Here is a 22,745-nt window from a genome sequence, read left to right on the forward strand (position 1 = left end):
TACACGGATACAATGCATCTTTTGCAAAAGAAAAGAAAGGCAGCTACATTTATGGTTCGCTATACCCTAAGACAGTGTTTTTCAACCACTGTTCCGCGGCACACTAGTGTGCCGCGAGATGTTGCCTGGTGTGCCGTGGGAAAAATTACTTTATATATAGTCAATATAGGCACAGAGTTAAATTTTTTAACATTTTCTAATGGTGGCGTGCCTCGTGATTTTTTTCATGAAACAAGTGTGCCTTTGCCCAAAAAAGGTTGAAAAACACTGCCCTAAGAGAACTTGTCCTCTGAGTGCCATTCCTTATGAGGACAAAATGACACCTTCCACATACCAAATAGAGGTTATCTGCAGACCTGGGGGTGAAATGTCAATGTTTTGCAGAAGTACAAACCCGAATGGGTAATGCAAGAATATACACAGCTGATTAAGGACTGAACATGCTCAATGAGCACAGAATAGCGTGACCACTGGGTGGATGGGCAGAACTTGAAAATCGGGGGGAAATGGAATGGAGCACCCTTGAAAATGTCAGGAATCCTGAACAGGAACACTCTAAGGTGCAACAATTCCTTATATTGCAAAAGTAGGATGTCTTTGTGCACACATCTCAAAGTCTAATAAGGGCAGAGGAGACAGTTTAGAACCACTCTTTGATTCCCGCCTCCTCAAATCCCACAGGGGCAGAAAATGCGAGCTGCTCTCAGCTGGCCTGGACTGGAAGAAGAATCATTTTGGTAAGGAGGGGTACTTCTTTCACATAAAAGGACTGCAGTGATATTGGGTTGGGAGAAATTGAGCCCAAGAGGCCACAGGCCACAGGGACAGCATTATCAAAAATCAATTCCCTATCCCATCCACCAGGGTCTTATTAACAACCAGGAGGACAGATCCTTCATTACTTAAATTTAAAGGGTCACAAAGTCCAGAGAGGAGCAGGGAGGTTACAGAATATCCACCTCATGACACAGCTCCTTCTGAGCTCCATTTCTCCCCTTTCAACAGAGGTCACGCTGCAGAAAAGGCCACAGAGTGGAAGGAACTGGGCTGAGAAGAGACCCTCTGGACCTGATCCCAGCCACTGCCTTTCACAGAGCCCAGTTGTCACATGACAAATACAAAGATATTCAGCTGGAGCATGTTCATGTGTGTGTAAAGGCACAGCTGGGTAGGAGGCAGTTCTAAACCAATCTTAAATGTCCAAAGCTGGAGACATCAGGCCATGAACCAATACGGAAGGGAGTTGCTGGGGTATTCTTGTGTACTGTATTCTCTGAGAGGTCAGGAAACAAAGGCAACCTCTTTTCAGAAAAAAAGATGTAGCATTACCTTGTGGGAGAAGCCACTCATGAGCACACTGTTGCGTGCAAGTTCGCACATATCACAGGAGCTGAGCTTCCAAACCTGTGTGGCGATGCTGTACTCTTCCATCAGGGGTTCCTGTAAGAGATGGTTTTGTCAGTCAGGCTGCATCATGGACTATATTGCAGATGAGAACATACAGCGGCCCCATCAAGGCAGGACTTTGAGGCAGGTGTCCAGGGTCCCACTCAGAAGAACAAGCAGGAGGGTCCCCCAATGAAGCAGGGCTGGCTGGCAACATTTTGAAAGCAGTGAAGTTATACGTGTTATCTTCGAAAAAGGGCACCTCCCCATAAACTCCAGAGCCTAAAATAACCTACTTGCACCCTTTGCTTGTATATAAAGAGCATTAAGACATGCCACTGAGCTAGGTTTGGAGATTCTAGCACATATTGGATTGGATGGGTAGGAATGCGAGATTTATGAGATCACGGGGCATATTCTGGTTACCCTACAGCAATTTCTCTGTACCAGATAATTAGGAGAACAGCATGTACTAGGAAAATTAGGAAAACGACATGCGGCGAACATAGCTGAAAAGATGCAGACAGCTGAAGCAACATCTCCTGTAAATACAGTTCAGTTGTAGCCCTGGCCTGGCCTCCTGCTACTATCCCCCCAGGCTGAATCAAGCTCAACACTACAGGCTGACTACTACGTTCTTGCTCTGGCCGCCGTAGTGGACAGGCATCTGTCCAGACAACTGAACAGTCACTAGGTGGCAGCATTCATGCTGACTTGTTGAGAGGAACTTACTGCTTTCACAAGCAGAAAAGGAATTAAGAGGAAAATCTGCCTACAAAGTGGAACCCAAGAAATGATGTGTGCGTATATGACCAAAATGGAGACAGAAGATGATTCCCGCCCCCCTTCCAGTTGCTAAAGTTACTTCTGAAGTCTTCCACAAAGCCCCAGCCCTCAGATCCAAGTTCCGTAAGTTTCTGTCATGCAGGAAAGACATTCAACTGATTGCTATCAATACATCTGGCTAGGCAGGAAGGTGAAATGTAGGGCTTCTCCAAGGTAGCTTGCTCTGAAATGCTACCCATTCCATATGTAGGCGAGCTGTCAGGTGGAGTGGAGGAGATTCAGTGCATGGATGAGGTATCTGGAGAAGAGCTTTGGCACTTCTTAGGCACTAGGGCATGTCTTGGGGCAAGCCAGACCTCTGCAAAAAGGCCCAGGCTCTACATGAACTGAGATGTAACTTATCAGAAACATTCCAAAGCAGATCTTAAACTGACCCTCCTAGGAAAAAGCCAACAGGAGCTGGGAAGCATCTGCTTCAGAGTGAGGGTGAAAATGTTTCTGAGCATCCAAGTTGGTAGAATTAGGCAACAAGCACAGAGCAGGATGGAAGAAGCAGCCAAAGGACCTCAGGGGAAAACGGAAGAAATGTGGTAATACTGTGAGAGCCTCCAAGCCAAGTTGGGGGTTGCAGTGGGGGAAGGAACTGGAATGCTTGTCGCTAAAAGGAGAAGATTGCTACAGTGGGCATAACAGAAGCTTAGTGGAATGGAAAGGAACCAAACAATGGATTAAAGGTACAAGAAAGGAGATTCCAATTATACATTAGGAAGGACATTCTGACACTAAGAGCTGTTCGACAGTAGAGCACACTGCCCAGGAAGGCAGTGCTCTCTCCTTCGACAAAGGCTTTAAAGCAGAAATTGGGTGGCCATCTGTCAAGGATGCTTTCATTGTGATTTCTGCATTGAAGGGGGTTGGGCTGGGGGTACCTTCCAACTCTATAATTCTTTGAAAAGAACCAGTGGAATACAGATTATCATACAAACTTTACAGGAAGGAAAGGCTTGCCAAAAAAAGCATTCTGCTTGCAGTGGGTAGTGTTTTGTTTTGTTTTTTGTTTTTGTTTTTGTGAGGAGGTCAGAAGTTACATGAGACAGGTAAATGGATGCCATCTGCCACAGGGTCATGGCCTCACTTGGCCTCGGCGACATCACACTCACCTTAGTGAAGTGGAACTGCAGTGGGTCGTCTGTAGACAGGGAGACCATGAGGCCCCGAGAGAGGTACTCAGGCAGAGGGTTTCGATGGTAGCTTAAGAAAAGGCTGTTATTGCTGAGTGGGGACATGGCAATGCCAATCTGGGCCAGGTAGTAGAGGTACTGCAGCACAGGTGCCTATGGAAGAAATGCAGGGTTAGGAGCTGGGCAGCACATCTGGGGAGTGTTGAGCTTCATCAAATCCTTGGCTCAGAAGGGAATAGCAGCAATACCCAGGATGTGCCTCCTTCAACAAGTTCAGAAGGCTCATGAGATGCCAGGGACTGAACCTGGAAGCTTCTGCATGTGCTCTGCCCCCGAGTTTGCACATGGGTGCACACGCTCTCGTTTTCCAAATGTGCCCCCCTCCCCTTCTTACTCTCACCTTGCGGAGCAGGAGGCCATGTGATATGTTCTCAGACAGCATGAAACCAGATACCAGATGGTGGATGGGCCCTGCCTCTCCACAATGGGGGCGCAGCACGAAGGTGTGAAAGCCTCTCTTCCTAGAGAACCAGCAGCAAAACACACAGTTCAGTGTCACTGTATAGTGCCTTCATTTTAGCTGCCTATTTATTACATTTATATCCTCCCCAGGGAGCCCAGGGTGACAAACAAGTGATAAAACAATAAAAACATCTTTAAAACTATTCCAACACAGATTCAGGTTAGGACCAATCTCAACTTAAAAGGCTTTTTGAAGGAGGGTGGTCTTCAATAGATGCCTAAAAAGACAATGGAAATGGAACCTGTCCAGTGTACATGGGGAGGGAATTCCAAAGTGTAGGTGCAACAACACAAAAGTCCCGATTCCTAGATTGTGTGGACTTCCTGATAAAATGGCATCTTGCAGGAGGCCCTCAGCTGCAGAACAAATTGACTGACTGGGTATATAAGGGGTGAGGCGATCTTTCAGGTATCCTGCTCCCAAGCTGTAAAGCGCTTCATGCACCAAGACCGGCATCTTGAACTTGGTAGCTAATTGGCAGCCAGTGCCTTTCTGTAGGAGTAGGAGATGAGTCATTAGAATGAGAAGTGGAATGGGAACTGGGATCCAAGCAACAACATCGAAGGTGTGAAGCTAACACAAAACACAGCAGCCACCTCCAAGGGCTCTGTGCACCTGCTTATCTAATAGGGCACAGTGCTGCATGCTCAGTCAGCAGGCACCCAAGGAGTCTTGGCTCAGGAGGTTGCGCAAAGAGCCTTAAAGGAACAGGATTGGGGAACCTCAGGCCTCTAGACCTCTCTATCCGGCTCTGGGGGCTCTCCTCTGCTTACTGGCCCTCTTTGACGTAGGCAGGAATGGATGCATCTCTGGATGGAGAACAGAGACGGGCATGCAAAACCTGCTTCTGCCTCTGGCCTCACCCACCACAGACATGTGGCTGCTCAAAGGGAATGTGGCCCCTGGGTTTTGCCTTTGGAGCTAGCAGGGACAGGAGTACCATTCTGCAATCTCATCCATGTAGACTGGGGGGTGGGGAGGAGGTAAGAAGAGAGCCACCTACCTGCGCAGATGATTCAGAACCACCATGTTAGCATATGTGTAGTAAAGGTAGTAGGAATAGGGTGGGTTGTCCTCCTCCACCCAGTTCCCAGGCAAGGGGCTGTCTAAGTTAAAGATGTGGTGCTCTGGCTTTGATTCGTCATCCACGCTGTCAAATCCATCCACCTGCCCATCAATAAGCCAAGGGAAAGGAAGGAGAGACAGAGACAGAGAGTAAGGATGGGATGGTCCCTCTTATCTAAGGATTTTTCTGAATCCTCTCGCTCCATGCAGAAAACCTACTATACAGGTGCTTAAGGAGATACTCATCCTCAAGAGCCTTCTCTGAGAAAGCAGAGGCAAGTCTGTTTCTTAGCTAAGACCGAAATGCTAAGACTGAAGGTTCAAATGGCTCAAGATCTGGCATAAAGCCATTTCCAACCAAGCCAAAGTCAGTCCCCCAGGACTGAGTGCCCAAGACAAGGGGCACCCAAGCCCCACATATAAAAACATAATCCAAAGGTATAGCAATCCCTTTAGTCTATTCCAAATCTTGAGACCTCACCAGTCTTCCCCTTAGGAAGCCACACCAGATCAGCCAGCTTTTTTTGGCGGCAGAACTTACGTGCTCCAAGAAGAGGTGCAGCTCCGGGTGGCTGGCAGGGTGGATCGTAGCTTCGAAGAGGGGCAAGAAGATGTTCTCCAGCATCTCCTGGAAGTTGGCCAGCTGCTTCTTTGTCTTGTACACATCGCTGTCGGAAGCAGAGAGCACAGTTGTCATTCACAGAAGCTTAAGACACAGGCCTTTGCAGTACACCTTGCAGAAATCTCCATATTCTGCAGTTCACCAGAGGGTTATCACTTGCAGTGGCTGAGTGAGCCACTCCACATGCCACATGGCCAGAGTAAGACCTAAGGCAGTACTGTTACCCTGGTTCAAGTCTCACCTCTGCCATAAATCTGCTAGGTGGCCTTAGGTGAGCCACACCCTCTTAGCCCCAAACCACACCACACCTCCCCCATTTGCAATAAGGGGATCACAATTCTGAGCTCCACTGATTAGAATTGCATATTAAGAAAAGAAATGACATTTGAAAAAAAGGCTATAAATTTATGACTATGGAACTAATCTAGATGGTTTTGATACAATAAACCACTTAGAAAAATCCAAAGCAATTGCTGGAAGCTACTTAGAAGAGAAGTTTAAAATTACTAGAGTTAGCAGCAAATTTAAAACAACAGAACAATTTGAATATTCAGATAGTAGCATTTGACCTGAAGAATTTGACTGTTTGGGACATAAAGAAGCATGTTGTGGGCTGGACACACAAGATGATCTCTTACCACATCTTTCCTGTAATCAAGTACAGAGCAAGCTAGGACTGAAACTGTATAATTAACAGCTACATGCTCAGAGTTTGCCAACAGCTTCAGGGACTGTTGGGCAATGGTCTTAAGAATGTGATCCAAAACACAAGCTTGCAAAAACTTGATCCAAAATATATCCTTGCAAAAAAAAGGGGGGGGGGGGAGGTGACCATAAGCATTAGTGTATCTCTCCCCAATTCATTGCTTTGGTTAAAACATGGTGATATACTATGTATCTTCTGCTTGTTAAATATTGTAACAGATTTCTTCTCTTTTCTTCCTTGTGTACAACAACTCTTTTTTAGGACAATAACATTATGTATTGGATAATAACTTTATTTATTTATTTATTGTAGTATTGTAGTGTTTTGTTTATTTTGTAATTTGTATTTTTGTATTTGTTATTTGTTTTTGTTGTGAAAACTTAATAAATTCCTTGTAAAAATATTTATTTATTTATTTATTTATTTATTTATTTATGGAATTGAAACTGATTACAGTTAGTGATCTATATTATACCTTTTTATTAAACTTTCAATTGAAATTCTCTTTAATATATTTTGTTAAATAAAAATGAAAAATAAAACAACTCTTCTTTAGGAACAACTGTTTGCTGACCGCCCACCGCCCCCAAGTATTTCAAGAATACCTCATTACAAAATGCTGAACTTTCTCCTGCCCTAATATCAACTTAAAATACAGACTCTACTAAACAGGATTGTAGGGATAACCAAGATAATGTGTGTGAAATACTTTGGGCGCCCTGCAGCAATACACAAATTCTAACTATCATCTTCACCTTCCAAAGCAGCATTTGCATGGCTTCCTGTCATCTTTAATCCACAAGAACACAGGAAACTTCTTTATAATACATCAGACTAGTTGCCCATCTAGCCCATTACTATATCCTCTGATCAGCAGTAGCAGCTCTCCAGAGCAAAAAGCGGTTTTCCATATCACCTGCTACCTAATCATTTTATTTAGAGGTGCTGGGGGTTGAAGCTGCCTTATTCCAAGCCAGACCCTTGGGTCCATCTAGCTCAGTACTGTCTACACTGACTGGCAGCAGCTCTCCCGGGTTTCACACAGGGATTCCTCTCAGCTCTACCTGGAGATACTGTAGCTTTAATCCTGGCCCTTCTACATGGCAAAGCAGTTGCTCTACCACTGAGCCCCAAGAATGTTGGGCTCGCTTCCCTTTCACAGCTTTCTTTTAGAAAATCCCAGCTTATTCTAGTCTCTCTGCACCATTTAAGAAACGCAGCATGTTGCGCTCCTCAGGCGCCCACCAGGCCCCCGTTCTTTGCATTGTCACCTGAGAGATAGCTGGCGCACTCACTCTGTTGCTCTATTCAGACAGGGAGGCTTTTCATTCACTTCCCCCAGCCAGCAAAACAGGTGTTCAGCTTAGAACGTGCAACCCTATCTGAAGGGCTTGCAAGCTGTGTTGATATAAGTGTAGCCGAGCAGCTAAGCTTCAAGTGCGCTCTCCTGCTAAGCTAGGATTACAAGCAAGCACGGCTAAAGCCCCAAGCACAGATCCCTCAAAACAAAGTCCTCCGCGTTCCTTGTCAATTTATCCATCAGTCAAATATGCAAAAAGAAAACTATGGGCACCAGCTAAGGAATAAATGGACTTAGTTATATGATGCATAGCCTACTTTTCTCCATCAAAGCAGCTTGCCAGCTTTGTTTACTTTGTCTTAAACCATAAATTAAGAGGGAGGGAGCAGAAAATGCTAACACCATATCAGAAAAGCAACAGAAAAGCAATGGTAAGAGCAGCTGTAATATAAGGTACATTTGCAGGCCAATCACATCATGGCTACATGGTGTTAAGGAAGGACCTGGCGGGGGCTGCAAGAAGAGAGCAAGCTGGGAGCCAAGGGAAAGGCAGCAGAGAGGGAAGGAGCTGAAGGGAGAGACCTGACTAAGCAGGGAAGGAAGCAGACAGAGGAGGAGAGAACAGGAAGAAAAGTGGACTCTGATAAGCTGGGAGAACAAAGGCAGAAACTGCCACCTGCATGAGAGCAGTTAACTGACAATATTGATTTATTCATTCAAGAAATTTGCTGTTGCCAGGCAACTAGTGGCAGCTTGTTCATTTACTGGTGGTGTTAAGTAATCTGCTAATTTTATGAGCTGGTGTTTTTTTTATTTTTTTATCAGTCCTACTGAATTCGATGCAAGTAAGTGCATGTAATACTGCTGCTTTGGAGACATGGCCTAAAGAATACCTGCTCAAGCAGCACAGTTTTCACCATTCTTTTATAAATGCAAAATAAAAGGGGCAAGATGTGTCACTTTATAAGGAGGCTACTCCACAATCTGGGTGCCAAAACAGCAGAGGAAAAGAACCTCATGCAGGTGCCTATGAGAGATCAGGGATTTTTCTGCTGTTGTTTTGGTACCCAGATTGCTTTGCGGGTGAGGGAAAGGTGCAGAAACAAGAGCCTCAGAAGCAAGATTCTGCTTATGGAACAAGCTTTCCCAACTTTTCCATTTCAGATTCCACCTTAACTACAACAGCTGCAGGGGTGTCCAAACCCCTCACCCTGCCAGCACAACAGATTCTACCCCTCTAGCCCTTGTAAAACCCTTTCTAATAATCCCAGCAGCTTGCAACACTTTGCTAAAATAGAAAAATGTAATTATGTTTCTCCTGCATAATACTGCGATCAATTCAAGCCACACAAGTCAGTACAGCGGAGTACCCGTCGCTTTGAGGCTGTCTCCCCTGCCAAAGATAGGCTCCCCTTCCTGGAATAACACAGGGGGAGTGACACTCACAAGAGGCGAGGCACCTGCACCAGCCAGCGCACGTTGTTGGAGTGCACTTTGTGAGCCACAGCCCACTTGGCTAGCTTGTCCCACTCGTCACGGGCTCGGCCATAGATGGAGAGCCGCAGCTCCGCATTCTGATACTTGCTCTCTTCCAGATCAGACATCACCTCCTGGAGAGAGAGAGAGAGAGAGAGAGAGAGAGAGAGAGAGAGAGTGTAAGGGCTTGTCAGCAAAGGAGCCTCATCAAAGACTACCCTCCTTTGCTACAGAAACACTCTCGTGTTTTTGCAGGATGAAACGCATTACAAAGGCAATCCAGAGCTTGGACACCTTATACCTTCTTTGCATGCAGGGTAGAATAATTTATCTGCCTGCAATTGATTGCTTGGACTTCTCATGTGCTCTTTGAAATAGCCCCAACTGTCTCAAAATTGACTGCTCTCTTTGCCCTAATTTTTATTCCTAAAACAGGTGCGTTGTTATTCCTAATATTCTGGAAAGCAGACAGAGTGAAGAAAATCTTGAAACTTAGAATCTTTTATTAGGCCTCAAGTCTGAGGGCAAAGTTTGCAAAAAAAGTAATATCTGGGAAAAACTCAGAAACCAGGAGGGCTGAAGTGGGCTGCTAGTAGTCAAGAAATCTCAACTGCCCAGCATGGTTCTCTTTCTCTGCCCCATCTCCTGGTTCACTAGACGCCCTAACTCAATTTGAATGCTCCTCCCAAGTTTTAAAACCACACACAACGCAAGAATAGGGATACAGAGTGTGAATAGCTTATTCAGCACTCTGGCAATAAGCAGGAGCTCCTGGGTACACAACTAAGAAAAGATCAAGCAGTCTGCTTACCTTGATGATATGGGCAAAGTATTTTCCAGAGACTCTGTTGTCTGTCTTGATGAATATCTCCCGCAGCACAGACTCACCTATGGGGTTATATTTGGCATTGAACTTGTCAAAGCGATGGAAGGTGTTACGATCCTATTAGAAAAGGCAGCGACAAAGATTGTTGTAATTAAGTAACCATGAAGACAAAAGACAGCAATTCTCTTCTTCCCCATTTGGCAAACTGCAAATGAGTATATAAGGCCTGTAATAACATTGTTAAGGCTCTTATTTGACATACCGCATGGACATCAAGCGTGTCTACGCTGAGATCATAAGCTGTGAGATTCATGGTCTCAAAGACCTCCTTTAGAGTTTGCTCCTTGCCCTTCTCCACATGCACAATCTCCTCCAGGTGCTTCTTCATAGCCCGCTTGATGAAGCGCAACAGATGCTTCTGGTTCATGCAGGATGATGCATGGATATGCGTGTCCACCTGCTCAAGAGATCAGTGGTTAAGAATACGGGCCAGGAAGTCCAGAGCTCAAATCTGACCTTGGCCATTGACCCACCAGCTGGCTTTAGGGAAATCCATTATCTCTAAGCTCCAATGCCTAACCTTAAAACATGGGCAGAGAACCTGCTGCTGGACTACAACTCCCATCAACCCTCATCACTGGCAACACTGGCTGGGATTGATGGGAACATGGCCATTCTCTGGATGGCCATAGGCTTCCCACCCGTTTTAAGGACTGAAATAAAATTTAAAAATATACTGTAGATAAATGCTTATTATTCAACCACCATGACACTTCTTGCCACTATGGTTGCCTGGAAGACACTCAAATGGGCAGGGAACCATTTGTCAGGCCATCTACGGAAGCAGGGTGCAAAAACAAGCCTTTGAAAGAGAGTGCCTGTTTATTAAGAGGTACCAATGGAGAGGGGCCCACGTCTCCATCAGGCTTGCTATTCCTTCCTTTGGCATTGCAGAGGCCAAGCAGTTTGGGCTGTAGCTACTGAGCATTCTGCAGTAACTGCTGGGGTTGCCTAGATTCCAGTTACGTGTGGTACAAGCATTCTTTGTAATAAAAACTACAGGCACATACTCCTGAAACAAAGAATGTCAGTACCTTCCGGATATTGTAGAAATCGCGGTGCGGAACCCTCTTCTGAGCTGCCAGTTCTTTCATCTCATTGAGCAGGACGTGCATCTGGAACTTTGAACTCAGGTACTGCAAGCGTCTGTAGCAGAAGGATTTTCTGGCCAAACATTAGAAAGGAGGTTTAGTTCACCACACCAAAATCAGACCTTCACCATCTCAACATAGTAGCCAGCACTGTAAATCATGAAAAACTAATTTGGGGTTTAAATCTTGCTTGCAGATAGCTCAGGCTAGTGCATTTGTCAAGCAACAGCCAGCATTTCTAAGGAGGTCTGGGTGGGTGGGTAATTACCAAAGACATAAGGGAGAGAATTGTAAGGAATTCCGTAACATCAGAATACATTGCCATGCGAGGTCAGGTCCATGTTCCAGCCAGCTCAACACTGATCAGACATATACTGCAGAGAAATTCCAAAGCAAGCCATGTTGATCCTTACTGTAAGTTCCTGGCATCTCATAATCAGAAGTGTACTACTCTCAGTTTGACCATGAAGTTTGTACAGTAGACCCTCGGGTTACGTTACTCTCGAGTAACGTAAACTTTGGGTTGCGAAAGTGGCAAACCCCGAAGTATTTTTCCAGGTTTCACCGCTCACACATGCACAGAAGTACTCTACCACGCTGCATGCATGTGCAGAAGCAGCGCCTCTGGATATGGATTTTTCAGTGTGCACATGGACCCCCAGAATGAATTAAATTTGTATCCAGAGGGCCCACTGTACTTCAGGTTATCATGGCAAGTAGCAATCACCAGAACTATCTGAAGAAGTGTGCATGCACACGAAAGCTCATACCAAGAACTAACTTAGTTGGTCTCTAAGGTGCTACTGGAAGGAATTTTTTATGTTGTTTTGTTTTGACTATGGCAGACCAACACGGCTACCTACCCCTTGTGAATTTACTCAGGCCTTTTCATTTTTAAAAAAATGATTTTGATGCTAGTTCTCCATGATAAATACCAGAATTACAATCCACCCGGCTTGGATGTGAGCCTAACCACATTTAACTTAATTGTCATTTGGAAGAAGGAGCTTGTTCCTGCATGTAAAGTTGAAAGAAATAAAATAATAGCATCACTTACATTGGACCATTGATGATCAGAGCCATTAGGACATTCATGTCAGCAATGAACTCCTGCAGGTCAGGGTAAGGCAAGTCTAGTTCTGTGGTCCTAGAAGAAGAAGAAGAAGAAAGAGATGAAACAAGATCACGGACACAAGCAGACACAAGTAAAAGGGAATCAGAGAGCTATATTTTCCAGATGTGCATTTTGTGTAGTTCTATGTGCAAAATGAGAGGAAAGCAAAGATCAGCCCTGCCAATAGCACAAAAGGAAGATCTCTCTCTAAAATCATTAGTTAGAACTAAAGGTGGGGGGGAGCTACCAAAGAAGGCGCTAGCTCAAGAGCAAACTGGCAAACAAAATGCTTGAAATATAGAAATTGGCAGTTATTACCACTGCTTCAAATTGAAATTGCCAGAATATCGAGCTGCTTACTAGACCAACTCTGTTAAATCAGGTTAACTGATATTTCCATACAAAGTAGGAAATTAAGATTCCTGAGAACTTTCACTTTAAAAGAAATTGTAAGCATTAGCAGTTACTATTATTGAAATGCATTGAGAAAAACACAGATTGTTTCTGGGGCAGACTCCTGTTCTTTATTGTATGTGTGCTCTTTTATTGTATGTATATTGTATTTTCCTCACTTATCTATGCCCGTTTTCCTGCCATGTCAGTATTTATTAAAAAATCACAACTAGGGTTCAAGCTTGAGGAACTTCCATTTCATGCAAAACTATCCCATGCAAGGTTCAACTTTTTGTCCAGGAAGTCCTGTCTAGCTGTATTATTGCATTCATTCCTCCACCATGTAAAATCTTGGTTGTTTGCAAGGATTTACCTAAGTGTCTGAAACTGGTTAATAGCTATTTTGCTAGAATTTGATGTTTTTTAAATTCAGTTTTATTATATAGTACTCTGAATATGTTAGAAGGAAAAAAGACTTAACAATAAGGTTTTCATACATTTTACTAATTTGCTTAATCTAGTTTGAAAACAGCATGTGCTGTTTGGTTCAAATAACGAACAGGCCCAATTAAAATGTGGATCTGCCTTTCTGTGCTCTCAAAGCTGTGTAGGCGGCTGTCAATCACACCTTCTTCCCCAGCTCCTGTAGTACAAATATTCCCTTCTATACTTTCCAAGGGCAAATGGATACCGGGAAGAAAGCACAAGATTCATAGTGATTTTGACAGTGTTCATTATCAGACATCATGTGTGCATATATTACGATTTGCATGAGGGAAGTGTTTTCACAAGATGCTACATAAGAATATGGAGCTAGACTTCCTAAAAGCTCAGGATGACTATAGATGAATTTTCACTTTCATTGGGCATATGCCATTTCTATAGATACTTGAGCTAAACGCATCCAAGAATCCCAGCTACAGAGAAAACAGGGAATAACTTGGCCATTTAGGTGTGGGCCATGGATAAAATCACTGTGAATGACCTATGCTCACCTCCAAATTTTACCTGTCACTAAAGAACATATTTTCCTAGAAGCACTGTTAGAATACCAAGGCATCTGTACCCAGCAAGATATTGCCATGCCTTCTCCCATTCCTGCTTACTTGTCGGTGATGTCCTGCTTAGTGTACACGTGGACTACTCCATTGACCATCTTCAGGCCAAAGCCAAGGTCTCCAGGCATTGATTCAGGGTCACACTTCTCATAAGGATGCTGGTTTGTAAATGGCGTGTGCCCTGAAGCATCTGCAACACAGAAAAGAGCAAATGAGAGGGTATACTTTTGCTTCATCACTACAGATACTGCACCTACTATTTTAAACAAAAAAAACAAAATACAAAAAATAAAACTAATTATTCTCAGGAACCATCTCTTTCCTTGAAGTTGATGACACATTCCCTTATCCAGTTATTGTTTGTTTGTTTAGCAAGAGTTGGTGAGAAAGAAAAGCTAGCACATGGGGCACAAAACAAGTCAGCTCAGTGATGGTTGTTCAGCTACAGAACATGATGGATCAAGTCAATATGGGACGGCACAGTCTCACTTGGTCCAAGTCACGCCATCTCCCCCAATCATCCAAGGCTGACTCCACGGGAGCACAGAAACCTTGTAGAATGTAATTAATGGGTACAAAGTTCCATTTTTCTCAGAATCTTTGTACATTTTTTTTTGAGAGCAAGCAAGTTTCTAGTTCTCATGACATAAGATACATTTTGAAATGTGGGGGCAAAGTCTGCTGAACTCTCAGAATCCAGAGGGGTGGCTGCCACAGAACATTCGCTAGAACTTCAACACCCCACATAAGCTCCTTGCCTCCCTAAGACTAATAAAACCTGAACAAAATGAATTTTGCAAAAAACAAAACCAAACCCCAAATGTACTCAACTGGAACCCAACATTTGCAGAATTCAGCATTTCTCAGCACAGGATTTGGGTTGCCTTAGTCTCCAAATAAACACACGACCCTACACTCAACCCATAGTTCTGGCATCTTTCCATGGGATCACTTATAAATTATTTGTAGTTGAGCCCTTGGAGACATGAAGATATGCCCCATTAAATGTTGCAGCTACGTACCCAGTCTTGCCTACCCCAAAGCTGGGGGCAATGTATGACTTGCCCCCACAGCTCTCCTTGGGTGTGGGAGAGGAGGGGAGCTGCCTCTGGACCATGCCCTGGCTTCCACTACCTGCTGGCCTTGCAAAGGCATCATCAATACCATGACCACCTTGTAAGTAGCCAGGGACCAATCTAAACCTTCTCTGTGTTCCTCTTCCTATCTGCCACTTTAGGCACCTCCATTACTGGAGTGAAAGGAAATGCCCTCTCACACACAGGTCCAGATTCAGACCTCACCTCCAGCCCCAGGGGTCTCGGGGATCTCCTCATACATCCTGGGGGCCAAGGGTCTTTCTGAAAGGTCCTGTAGGAAGCGGGCTGTGGTCTTGCAGAAGCTTTGCAAAGAATGCCCCATATACTTCTCCCGAATGAACAAGGCCTTCACCACACTCTTGGCAGCATCCAGCAGGTCTGTGAAAGGCACCTGGGCGGCGGCGGGGGGGGGGGAGGCAAAGAAAAACAGTTAGCTGAACTGGGAACAGCACTTATCAAGGAATCATGATGGGCAGGATAGGAAACAGACGGCATGAACCACTAGACAAAAATGCGTAAAATATAAATAATAATAATAATGTTTCCAATAAAGCAAATCTATCAAGTGCAAATTTCAAATAACCACAAAATGCTAACTGATCCATTCAAAATATATAAAGAAGGCCAGAAAATCAAAACAGCAGCCAGAAGGAAGTCTTCAGAGATTCAGTGCATAACATGGAAAAACACAGGGACTGTGTTAGGTAACTCTAACTGCTTTGCAAGATATCAATAAAAAGCCACTTAGCATGCAGAACTTCAATATCCATAAATAAACACAATGAAAGTGAAATACACGGCTGCAGCTTCTTCATGCTAAATCAAATCACTCCAGAGGTTCCTAACAGACACAGCCAAGTCTGAACACCAAATTAAACCATAGTTTAACCAGACAAGAACAAGTCATAGTGAGTCTTTGGCTTGTGCGTGCTCCAATCCACCCCCCCCCAAAAAATACTCTACCTCCAATGTAGCCATGAAAAATAGTTTAGACGGTGTCACGCCTGAGTTCAGTTAATCATAGTTTAGTGTCATTCAAACCATAAACTGGGGTTAATGTTGACTATGGTTTGTATTTGGCTTGTTTCAAACAAACCATGATAAACATTATCCACAGTCTGTACAACACTGAAACATGAGATTAAGCAAAAACAGAAGTAAAAGTTTATGAATTCCAGGAGGAGAGGGAAAGGGGGAGCATGTGAGCCAGAAGCTCACATGGGCTCATTCACAGCACGCTAAGCTGAAGTTTAGCAAAGTATCCAAATGGAACCACTGGGTGAAGTTAGGCAAGCTCCTCTTCTTAGTCACAGACTCCCATCTGCAATTTTTGGGGGTATAACACTTACAACATAGGTGTTGAAAAAATTAGTTAGAAAATTCTTTGAATACTTGAAATAAATTAATAATAAAATAAATAAATAACAATTTTCCACAATGAGCTATGCCCAAAGTGACTCACAGCAAACATTCAAAACATCAAACTACAAAGCACCAAAAATACAAACATACAAAATACAGAGCCTGTCAGTAAATTCTATTTGTCCAGCTGGTTTATTTAGATGTGTTGCATATTTTTTACCAACAGCTGCTCTCCAGGGGCTCAGGCACACAGAGGCCTTTCAAATTCCCTGCTACCTGATCCTTTAAAGTGGAGATGCCAGGGATTGAACCTGGGACCTTCTGCATGCAAAGCACAATGTGCTCTAGCACTGAGCTAAGGGCTAAACTGGAGTCATTTCCTGCCTGGAGGCTATCTGATTGTTATCAGAAAGCAGCATGTTGTGTAGAGCAGTGGTTCCCAACCCACCCGCCCCCTGCCCCATCTAAATATTGCAGAACACATTGTCAGACCACTGAATGATTTCCCTGCCTGCTGTAGCAGTTGTAATGCACTGTGCTGGGTGCTGCATGATTTTTAATTGCATTTTTTTTTTTTTTTACAAACATAGCATGGGTCACCCGCATGAAGCTTGCAGACCACTGTCTGGGAACCCGTGTTCCTTTGCGGGAGATTATGGGTGGGTGCAAATGGGATGGCTAGTTTCTGAATCCGTCAGCCTTACCCCGCATGTCTCTTCTCCGGAGATGGCGACCCTCTGGAACTCCCTTTCCAGAAGCACATCCCGTTCTTTGGGGAACTGGTCCACCAGGTCCTCTCCCTGCTCCTTAAACAATCTGGGGAGAGAGGAAAGAAAAGGGAGAGGTGAGGGAGCAACAGTATATGACAGATTTGGCTCTGCCGGTATCCTGCCGTGCTAACTGGAGTCCCCTTTTCGAAAGAGGCCCTTCAAGACATCAAAGCAGGACGTACCACACACAAAACACGTTCAAGACAGGGACAACCTCCCCGCCGACCACATGGAGAGCAGCCCTGAACTACGGAAAGAGGTGGAGACAGTCATGGACACCTGGCAGCTTCAGAACCATGGACATTCAAACAGGGAGCCCACGGAGCAGGAAGGTGGTTCCTGCTCCTCGGGGAAGGGCTGTTTCATTCTGCACAGTTTCACCAGGTGACCAATTGCCCCTTTCCGCACTGCATGAAGTCAATCATCTGGCAGAAGATGTACAGAACCAGAAGCAGAGATCCAGCAGAGCAAGGGCCTGAAGAAGCTGGCCTCCGAGGGACCCCCTGGCAAGGACCTCGCTTGGCAGAGGGGCTGGGCTTACTAGGGATCTGAGCTGCTCAGCCAGCACCATGAAAAGAGGGAAGGTGGGGGAAGAAATATAAAACACAGAGACAAGAGGCTGGCTCCACCCACTGCGCCTGCCGTGAAAAGAATCATCACCACTATAATAAAAAGACAGGAGGGAAATGGAGCTCAGAGCAAAGGAACAAGGGAAAGTGACCAGCAGTGGAAAGGGAGGAATCCCCCGCTCAGCTGTGTCGAGAGCCATGGTAGGCTTGGGACCAAAGGCGCTTCTACCTGCCCTAGTTGCCATGGGGCTTCCCAGCTTCTCAATCTGAACAGCATCTACTTCTCAGGAGGGCTTGCCAAACTTGACACATGCACCAAAACAGTGGCTAGCTTTGGCCTTTCCTCTGCAAGGATTTCTCCATTCTAAAACACCGAACTTTCATTCTCCTCCAGGAGGTGAGGGGAGATTCACTTCATCCATTTACACTAGGCACGTCCAACAGGTAGATTGTGGTCTACCGATAGACTACTGGACGCCTGTGGTAGGCCACTTGTAGATCACTGGCTCCCCCCCCCCCCAAAGAAGCTCAACAGAGCTTTCCTCCCTAAAAAAGCCCAATAACTTTGACCTGAACTACCCAAAATGGGGTGGATCACTGCCAGCTTTTAACTCTGAGTAGATCGCAGTCTCTTGGGAGTTGGCGACCCCTGATTTACACCATCTTTCCACTCTGAAGTCCAGTTCCAGGCCTGCTTCCAGGCTGTCTGGCATGTCTCTGCTGGCAAGATTAGAGCCCTACTCGGACATTTGGGGCAAAATTATGTGGACTTAAGATGGAGAGGCGAGGGATATAAATGCAAGCCCCCCCCCAACTTCCTTGTGCCTCCTGGCCCCACTTGTACAAGGTCTGATGGGGGATTTCTAAGCACATTGCACATAGAATCCCCACCCCCGCCCCCTTTAAAGCTTTGCACTGATTGTAGGAAGGTCTGAACAGGAGCTGGCATGCACTGGGATGCTGAGGGAAGGTGGAAGGGTTGTGTACGCATGCCTCTGCCTCCTCCCCATTTTAAGCCTGCACAAGGCAGTCCCAAATCCCTGCACAGGACTTAGTTTGACTTAGCAGTACCTGCACCTAATGAATTGGCCACACACCCAGCGGTGGCATGATTAAGAGTGGGAATGTGCCACATGCAGGTGGATAGAACTCTTGCAAGAGTGTCACTTCCTTTGTGCCTGCCAAGGTGGGGAGAGGATGAGGATGCAGCCTGCAGGGTGCTCCCGCTCCCACCCCTGAGTCAAGGGCAGAGAGAATTAATGCCAGGCACTCACTGTAAGTCAGCAGCACTGTCAATTTTCAGGAAGTCCTGTTTGGCTCTGAGTAAAATGTCAGGTTCTAGTCTGAGGATAAATGGGAAGTGGAGGCCAAGGCCAAGACAGGAACAAACAGAGAGACAGAAAAAGAGATGGGAGGAAGAGAGAGAGACACACAAACACACAGAGAGATGAGAAAATGTGGAGGAAGAAAAGGAGAAGAGAAGGAGAAGAAAAAAGAAAACACTAGCATTAATGCAGAAACCAACACCAGAAATGGCAGACACTGTACAGCAATATTCACCAGCAATGGGAAACAGAAGAGAATGGACTCAAAGGCCTAGGACAAACATCAAAACCAAACCATGGTTTGGCCATCAGGAAAGTGCTGCTGATTTGAATAGTAAGTCCCTCCTCATCCATGGCAACCAATTTGCCAGGAAGATCAGGCAAACCACCCCCACCTGAACCAGAAAGTATAGCTCAATGTGAGTTTCTGGTTCTGGTGAAGAGGCAAACTATGGCCAGTTGTAACCATAATTTGATCAATCCAGACATCATGCCAAAGTATGGTTACCACAACCCAGGAAGCGGAAAAGGGAATTGGTGTGTGCATGGAGAAGAGCGAGCAAATGCTCTTACAGCACATTTCCAATAGCCTAGGCATGGTTTGGTCACAACATCTGTACTGGGCCATATTTGTCCTCTCTCCAGTCCTGGTTTCTAAACGAATCTAGCCACCTCTGGGCAGACAGAGCTGGAAGAAATCCAGAGGCCTTTATTTGACTGCTGGTAAAGTAGATAACCACAAAGCAATCCCACCAGTGAAAAGCCTCTGGGCACCCAAGACAGACTGTAAGCAGGACAAGCATTGTGTAAAACTGCCAGGTACAAACAAACACACACATACACAGTTATGTATATGCACACACACCACACACACACACACAGCCATGTCAATGGCAGGCATCCTCGTCAACGTCCGATGTGCACCTCTTTGGACCACCTGTGTCTTCTCCATCAAGCCTGTTTCCCGAGTTATAGCATTCTATTCTAGGTTGCAACTAAGGGTTCCCCATTTGGCTTCTTGCCACCTTTCTCAGTTCTCAACTGCTCATATTCATCCAGTTGTCTTTGTTCATGAACTTCTCTGAAATGTACCTTCCTACTCTTGGAAATACCAAACAAAGGAGCTAGGAGAAGACCAAGAAGCACCACAGCAACTTACTTCACATCCTGGCTGATTTGCCGCTCCAGCCGCTGGCGCCTCTCCTCCAGCTGTTCAATGGGGCTGTCTTCTGGGAATTCATAGGGGGCACTGCGCATTTCACTATCAGCCAACGAACGGCAGAACAGCTCCTGTGGGCACAGCAGCACAACAGTGCAGTTGACCAAGGGTGGGGCAGGGAGGAGTAGTTAAGCCTCCCACATAACAAACCCCTGGCAAGCAATGCGGACACCAGCAGGCGAGTCCATTAAGAGAGTCCCCCTGGAGTCTGTCTGCCGAGATGGGAATCCTCTGCCAGCATCCATGAAAGTTGTGGGTGGGATCCATGCCACAATGCCTGCTTTTTCAGGGCAGGAATTCACAATGGGGTCACCAACGCAGTGACTTACAATTGCCTGAGTGATGACTGTTAGATGAACCTCACTGCTGCTGGTTTCCCATTGCCCAGGTCATCGAAAGGTGCATTAATGATTAATATATCTCAAGGTCCCCGTCTCCCCTGCTGCCTTCCCCAGCATGTTTCTGACACACGGATGTGTCAACATCAGGAAACAACAGCTGCTGGGCCATCAAGCAGGCCCCAATTTCTTCCTACAAAGGTCAGGTGGAAGCTAGAGCAGGCAGCTTCGAACACTTCCATACCACCACCAGTGCTCACATCCAGTGTCTCTCTGCTTAGGACCATGCCTCACATTTCAGTTGTAAGATATAGACTTTACAGACCTGTACTGTGAATCCACTAAAGCCGTAACATCTGAAGTGTATATTCAAGCCTGTGAGGTGGGGCTAACCTACATCACGCCACAATGCTTTTCTACAGTGTGCATACGACATTTATGTACTTCAGCTATTGTGATTTTAATAAGTACACTTTAATAAGTCTGTACTATGGACCCATTAAAATCAGCACATGATGTGAGCTCCACCAACAGGCTCCGTGACACTTCTATCAGTCTGGGACCAGAAAGAGAGAGGGCAGACCTAATATCTTCAGTTTGGCAAAGGTAGATTGAAATGACATTTCCTGCCTTGAAAATGCATACACATTTTAATGTCCTAGACCTGGGGTGAGATACCCATGGTTTGGCCAGATTTCATGCAGCCCTCTGGGTGCCCTGCCAACCATCAGCTGTTCAGCAGTAATGGAAAGAGGGTGTGCAACCATGGCTCCTTTCTCTGCAAGGTCACAGCAAACTTGTATTCTTTGCAAAAATGCAAAAAGTAGTCCACACATTTTGCAATTGTTGGATCTCAATTTTGGGGAAGGACTTGCAATTCAGCTGTTGATTGAACATATTTGCATTATCACACTAGAATTACTGAGCCTTTTGGATAATCAGTACAAATATAGGAAGTTCAAAGTATTTTTTTATTTAAAAAAAACCAAAGTCTATGAAGGAAATGGAAGGTATAACTTGAAGGGAGCTAGTAATAATTAAAAATATGCCTCTGCTTCCATGATATGTGTGGTGTTATGAGAGAGAAACAGAAATTGTGTGTGCATCAAGAGTTTATGATTTTGTGTGGATGTGACCCCGCCTGGTTCAGGTATATGGCTCCACAGCTTTTCTACTAGGCCAATGTGACCCTCAGCCCCCACCCCCATGGCCCCTCATGTTCAAGAGCAAGGCCTGAAGACAGATTTGTAGCATGGTTCAGTTTTGCAACTGCTCTAAGATGTTTGTGGATTTTGGGGGGGTGCCTAAATTGAAAAATGAAGTTTATAGCACATATATACAACTTCTTCTTCTTTTTTAAGGAAGGGGACAGACAGTTCTCCTGAATTACAAGAAAAAGGACAAGATCTTGCTATGGACATTTCCATACTGCAACTAAAGAGCCCTGAAGCACAGGCAGCAAGAAAGCGAGCTGTGCTACAAAGAGACATGAGCTGGGAAGTGCTGAGTCAGGCTCGCTCTGCAAGGATTTCCACCAATAAATCAGACAAGCAATTCAATTACTTAGCCTGCCAGTAGGTCGATCAAAATGCATTTTCAATTAATTCACTCAGGTACCCAATTCTTGAAAGCTTGCCTGTGGTAAGTTGTGCTCACTCTTTAGATAGCTAAAGGCAAAAAGCCAAATTTCTGTGCCAACAATTACAATGGAAACATCTGTTGCATAGGTTAAAGGGTATCAGCATCAGAATTACTGGCGAGGCAAGTTGGCGAGGCCACTTGCCGTTGACCTGCAAATTCCCCAGTTGAAATTAGGGACCTTTTCAGTCTTTCCAACTGAGAGAGAATGCACCCAAGCTCTCCAAAGCAGACAAGAGCCCATCCAGACAAAAAGTCTGGCCAAAGTACTCCTGTAATCACTTCCCCTGACAATGGCTCAGTTCACACTCCAGCAAGAGATTGCTTACCTATTACTGAGGTTGGAAAAATTGTTCTGATTGCCTGAAACAGGAAGCCTGGAACTGGGTCAGGCAATAAGGGGAACATAACAAGAGCTTCTCCTTTTTCTTGCTCCTCCTTTCTCTTGTAATGCTGTGATTAGCAGGACAGTTCATCACTCGCAGAGATTCTAGCTACTCCAGAAACCATTAAGTGCACAAGGGACAGACTTTGCCAGGCTTTGAGGCTGCATTTAGGCTAATGCACATTTGCTGTGAGCATGCCACGTCTGGACTTGGAAGTACATAACAGAGTCCCAGAACTGCACAAGATTTGCCTACCTTAGAATCTGGCATCCCCAACCAGTGGACGAAAACAGCCAGTGTGGGCTGCAAACAATGCTAGGTCCACCTTTCCTTTATGCCACAATTAAAATTGGGAGATGGTGGAATCAATATGGCAGTGGAGACCACGTAACAACACTTTATGCCTCAACTGAACGGTGGCACTAACTAGCACAATGTGGCAACCTGGCCCTCT

The 22,745-nt window shown here is 45.2% G+C and overlaps 1 protein-coding gene across 4 annotated transcripts in view; it reads right to left on the reverse strand.

Annotated features, from left to right (window-relative positions):
• Positions 1-22,745, reverse strand: part of AMPD2 (adenosine monophosphate deaminase 2) — a 48,504-nt gene that overhangs the window by 3,418 nt on the left and 22,341 nt on the right. For 3 of the 4 annotated variants that reach the window (XM_033152473.1, XM_033152471.1, XM_033152470.1), the window contains exons 3-17: positions 19,870-20,000; positions 18,660-18,728; positions 16,751-16,862; positions 14,889-15,075; positions 13,636-13,777; positions 12,080-12,169; positions 10,966-11,095; positions 10,134-10,328; positions 9,857-9,988; positions 9,016-9,179; positions 5,483-5,609; positions 4,880-5,043; positions 3,754-3,874; positions 3,333-3,506; positions 1,330-1,440 (exon numbers count right to left, since the gene is read on the reverse strand). In XM_033152473.1, the coding sequence (XP_033008364.1) occupies positions 1,330-1,440; positions 3,333-3,506; positions 3,754-3,874; positions 4,880-5,043; positions 5,483-5,609; positions 9,016-9,179; positions 9,857-9,988; positions 10,134-10,328; positions 10,966-11,095; positions 12,080-12,169; positions 13,636-13,777; positions 14,889-15,075; positions 16,751-16,862; positions 18,660-18,728; positions 19,870-20,000 (2,049 nt within the window). The remainder of the gene's footprint in view (positions 1-1,329; positions 1,441-3,332; positions 3,507-3,753; positions 3,875-4,879; positions 5,044-5,482; positions 5,610-9,015; positions 9,180-9,856; positions 9,989-10,133; positions 10,329-10,965; positions 11,096-12,079; positions 12,170-13,635; positions 13,778-14,888; positions 15,076-16,750; positions 16,863-18,659; positions 18,729-19,869; positions 20,001-22,745) is intronic. The other variant, XM_033152472.1, reaches the window with a different exon arrangement.

This window comes from Lacerta agilis, chromosome 6 (genome assembly GCF_009819535.1).
Source record: "Lacerta agilis isolate rLacAgi1 chromosome 6, rLacAgi1.pri, whole genome shotgun sequence".
Lineage (NCBI taxonomy): Eukaryota > Metazoa > Chordata > Lepidosauria > Squamata > Lacertidae > Lacerta > Lacerta agilis.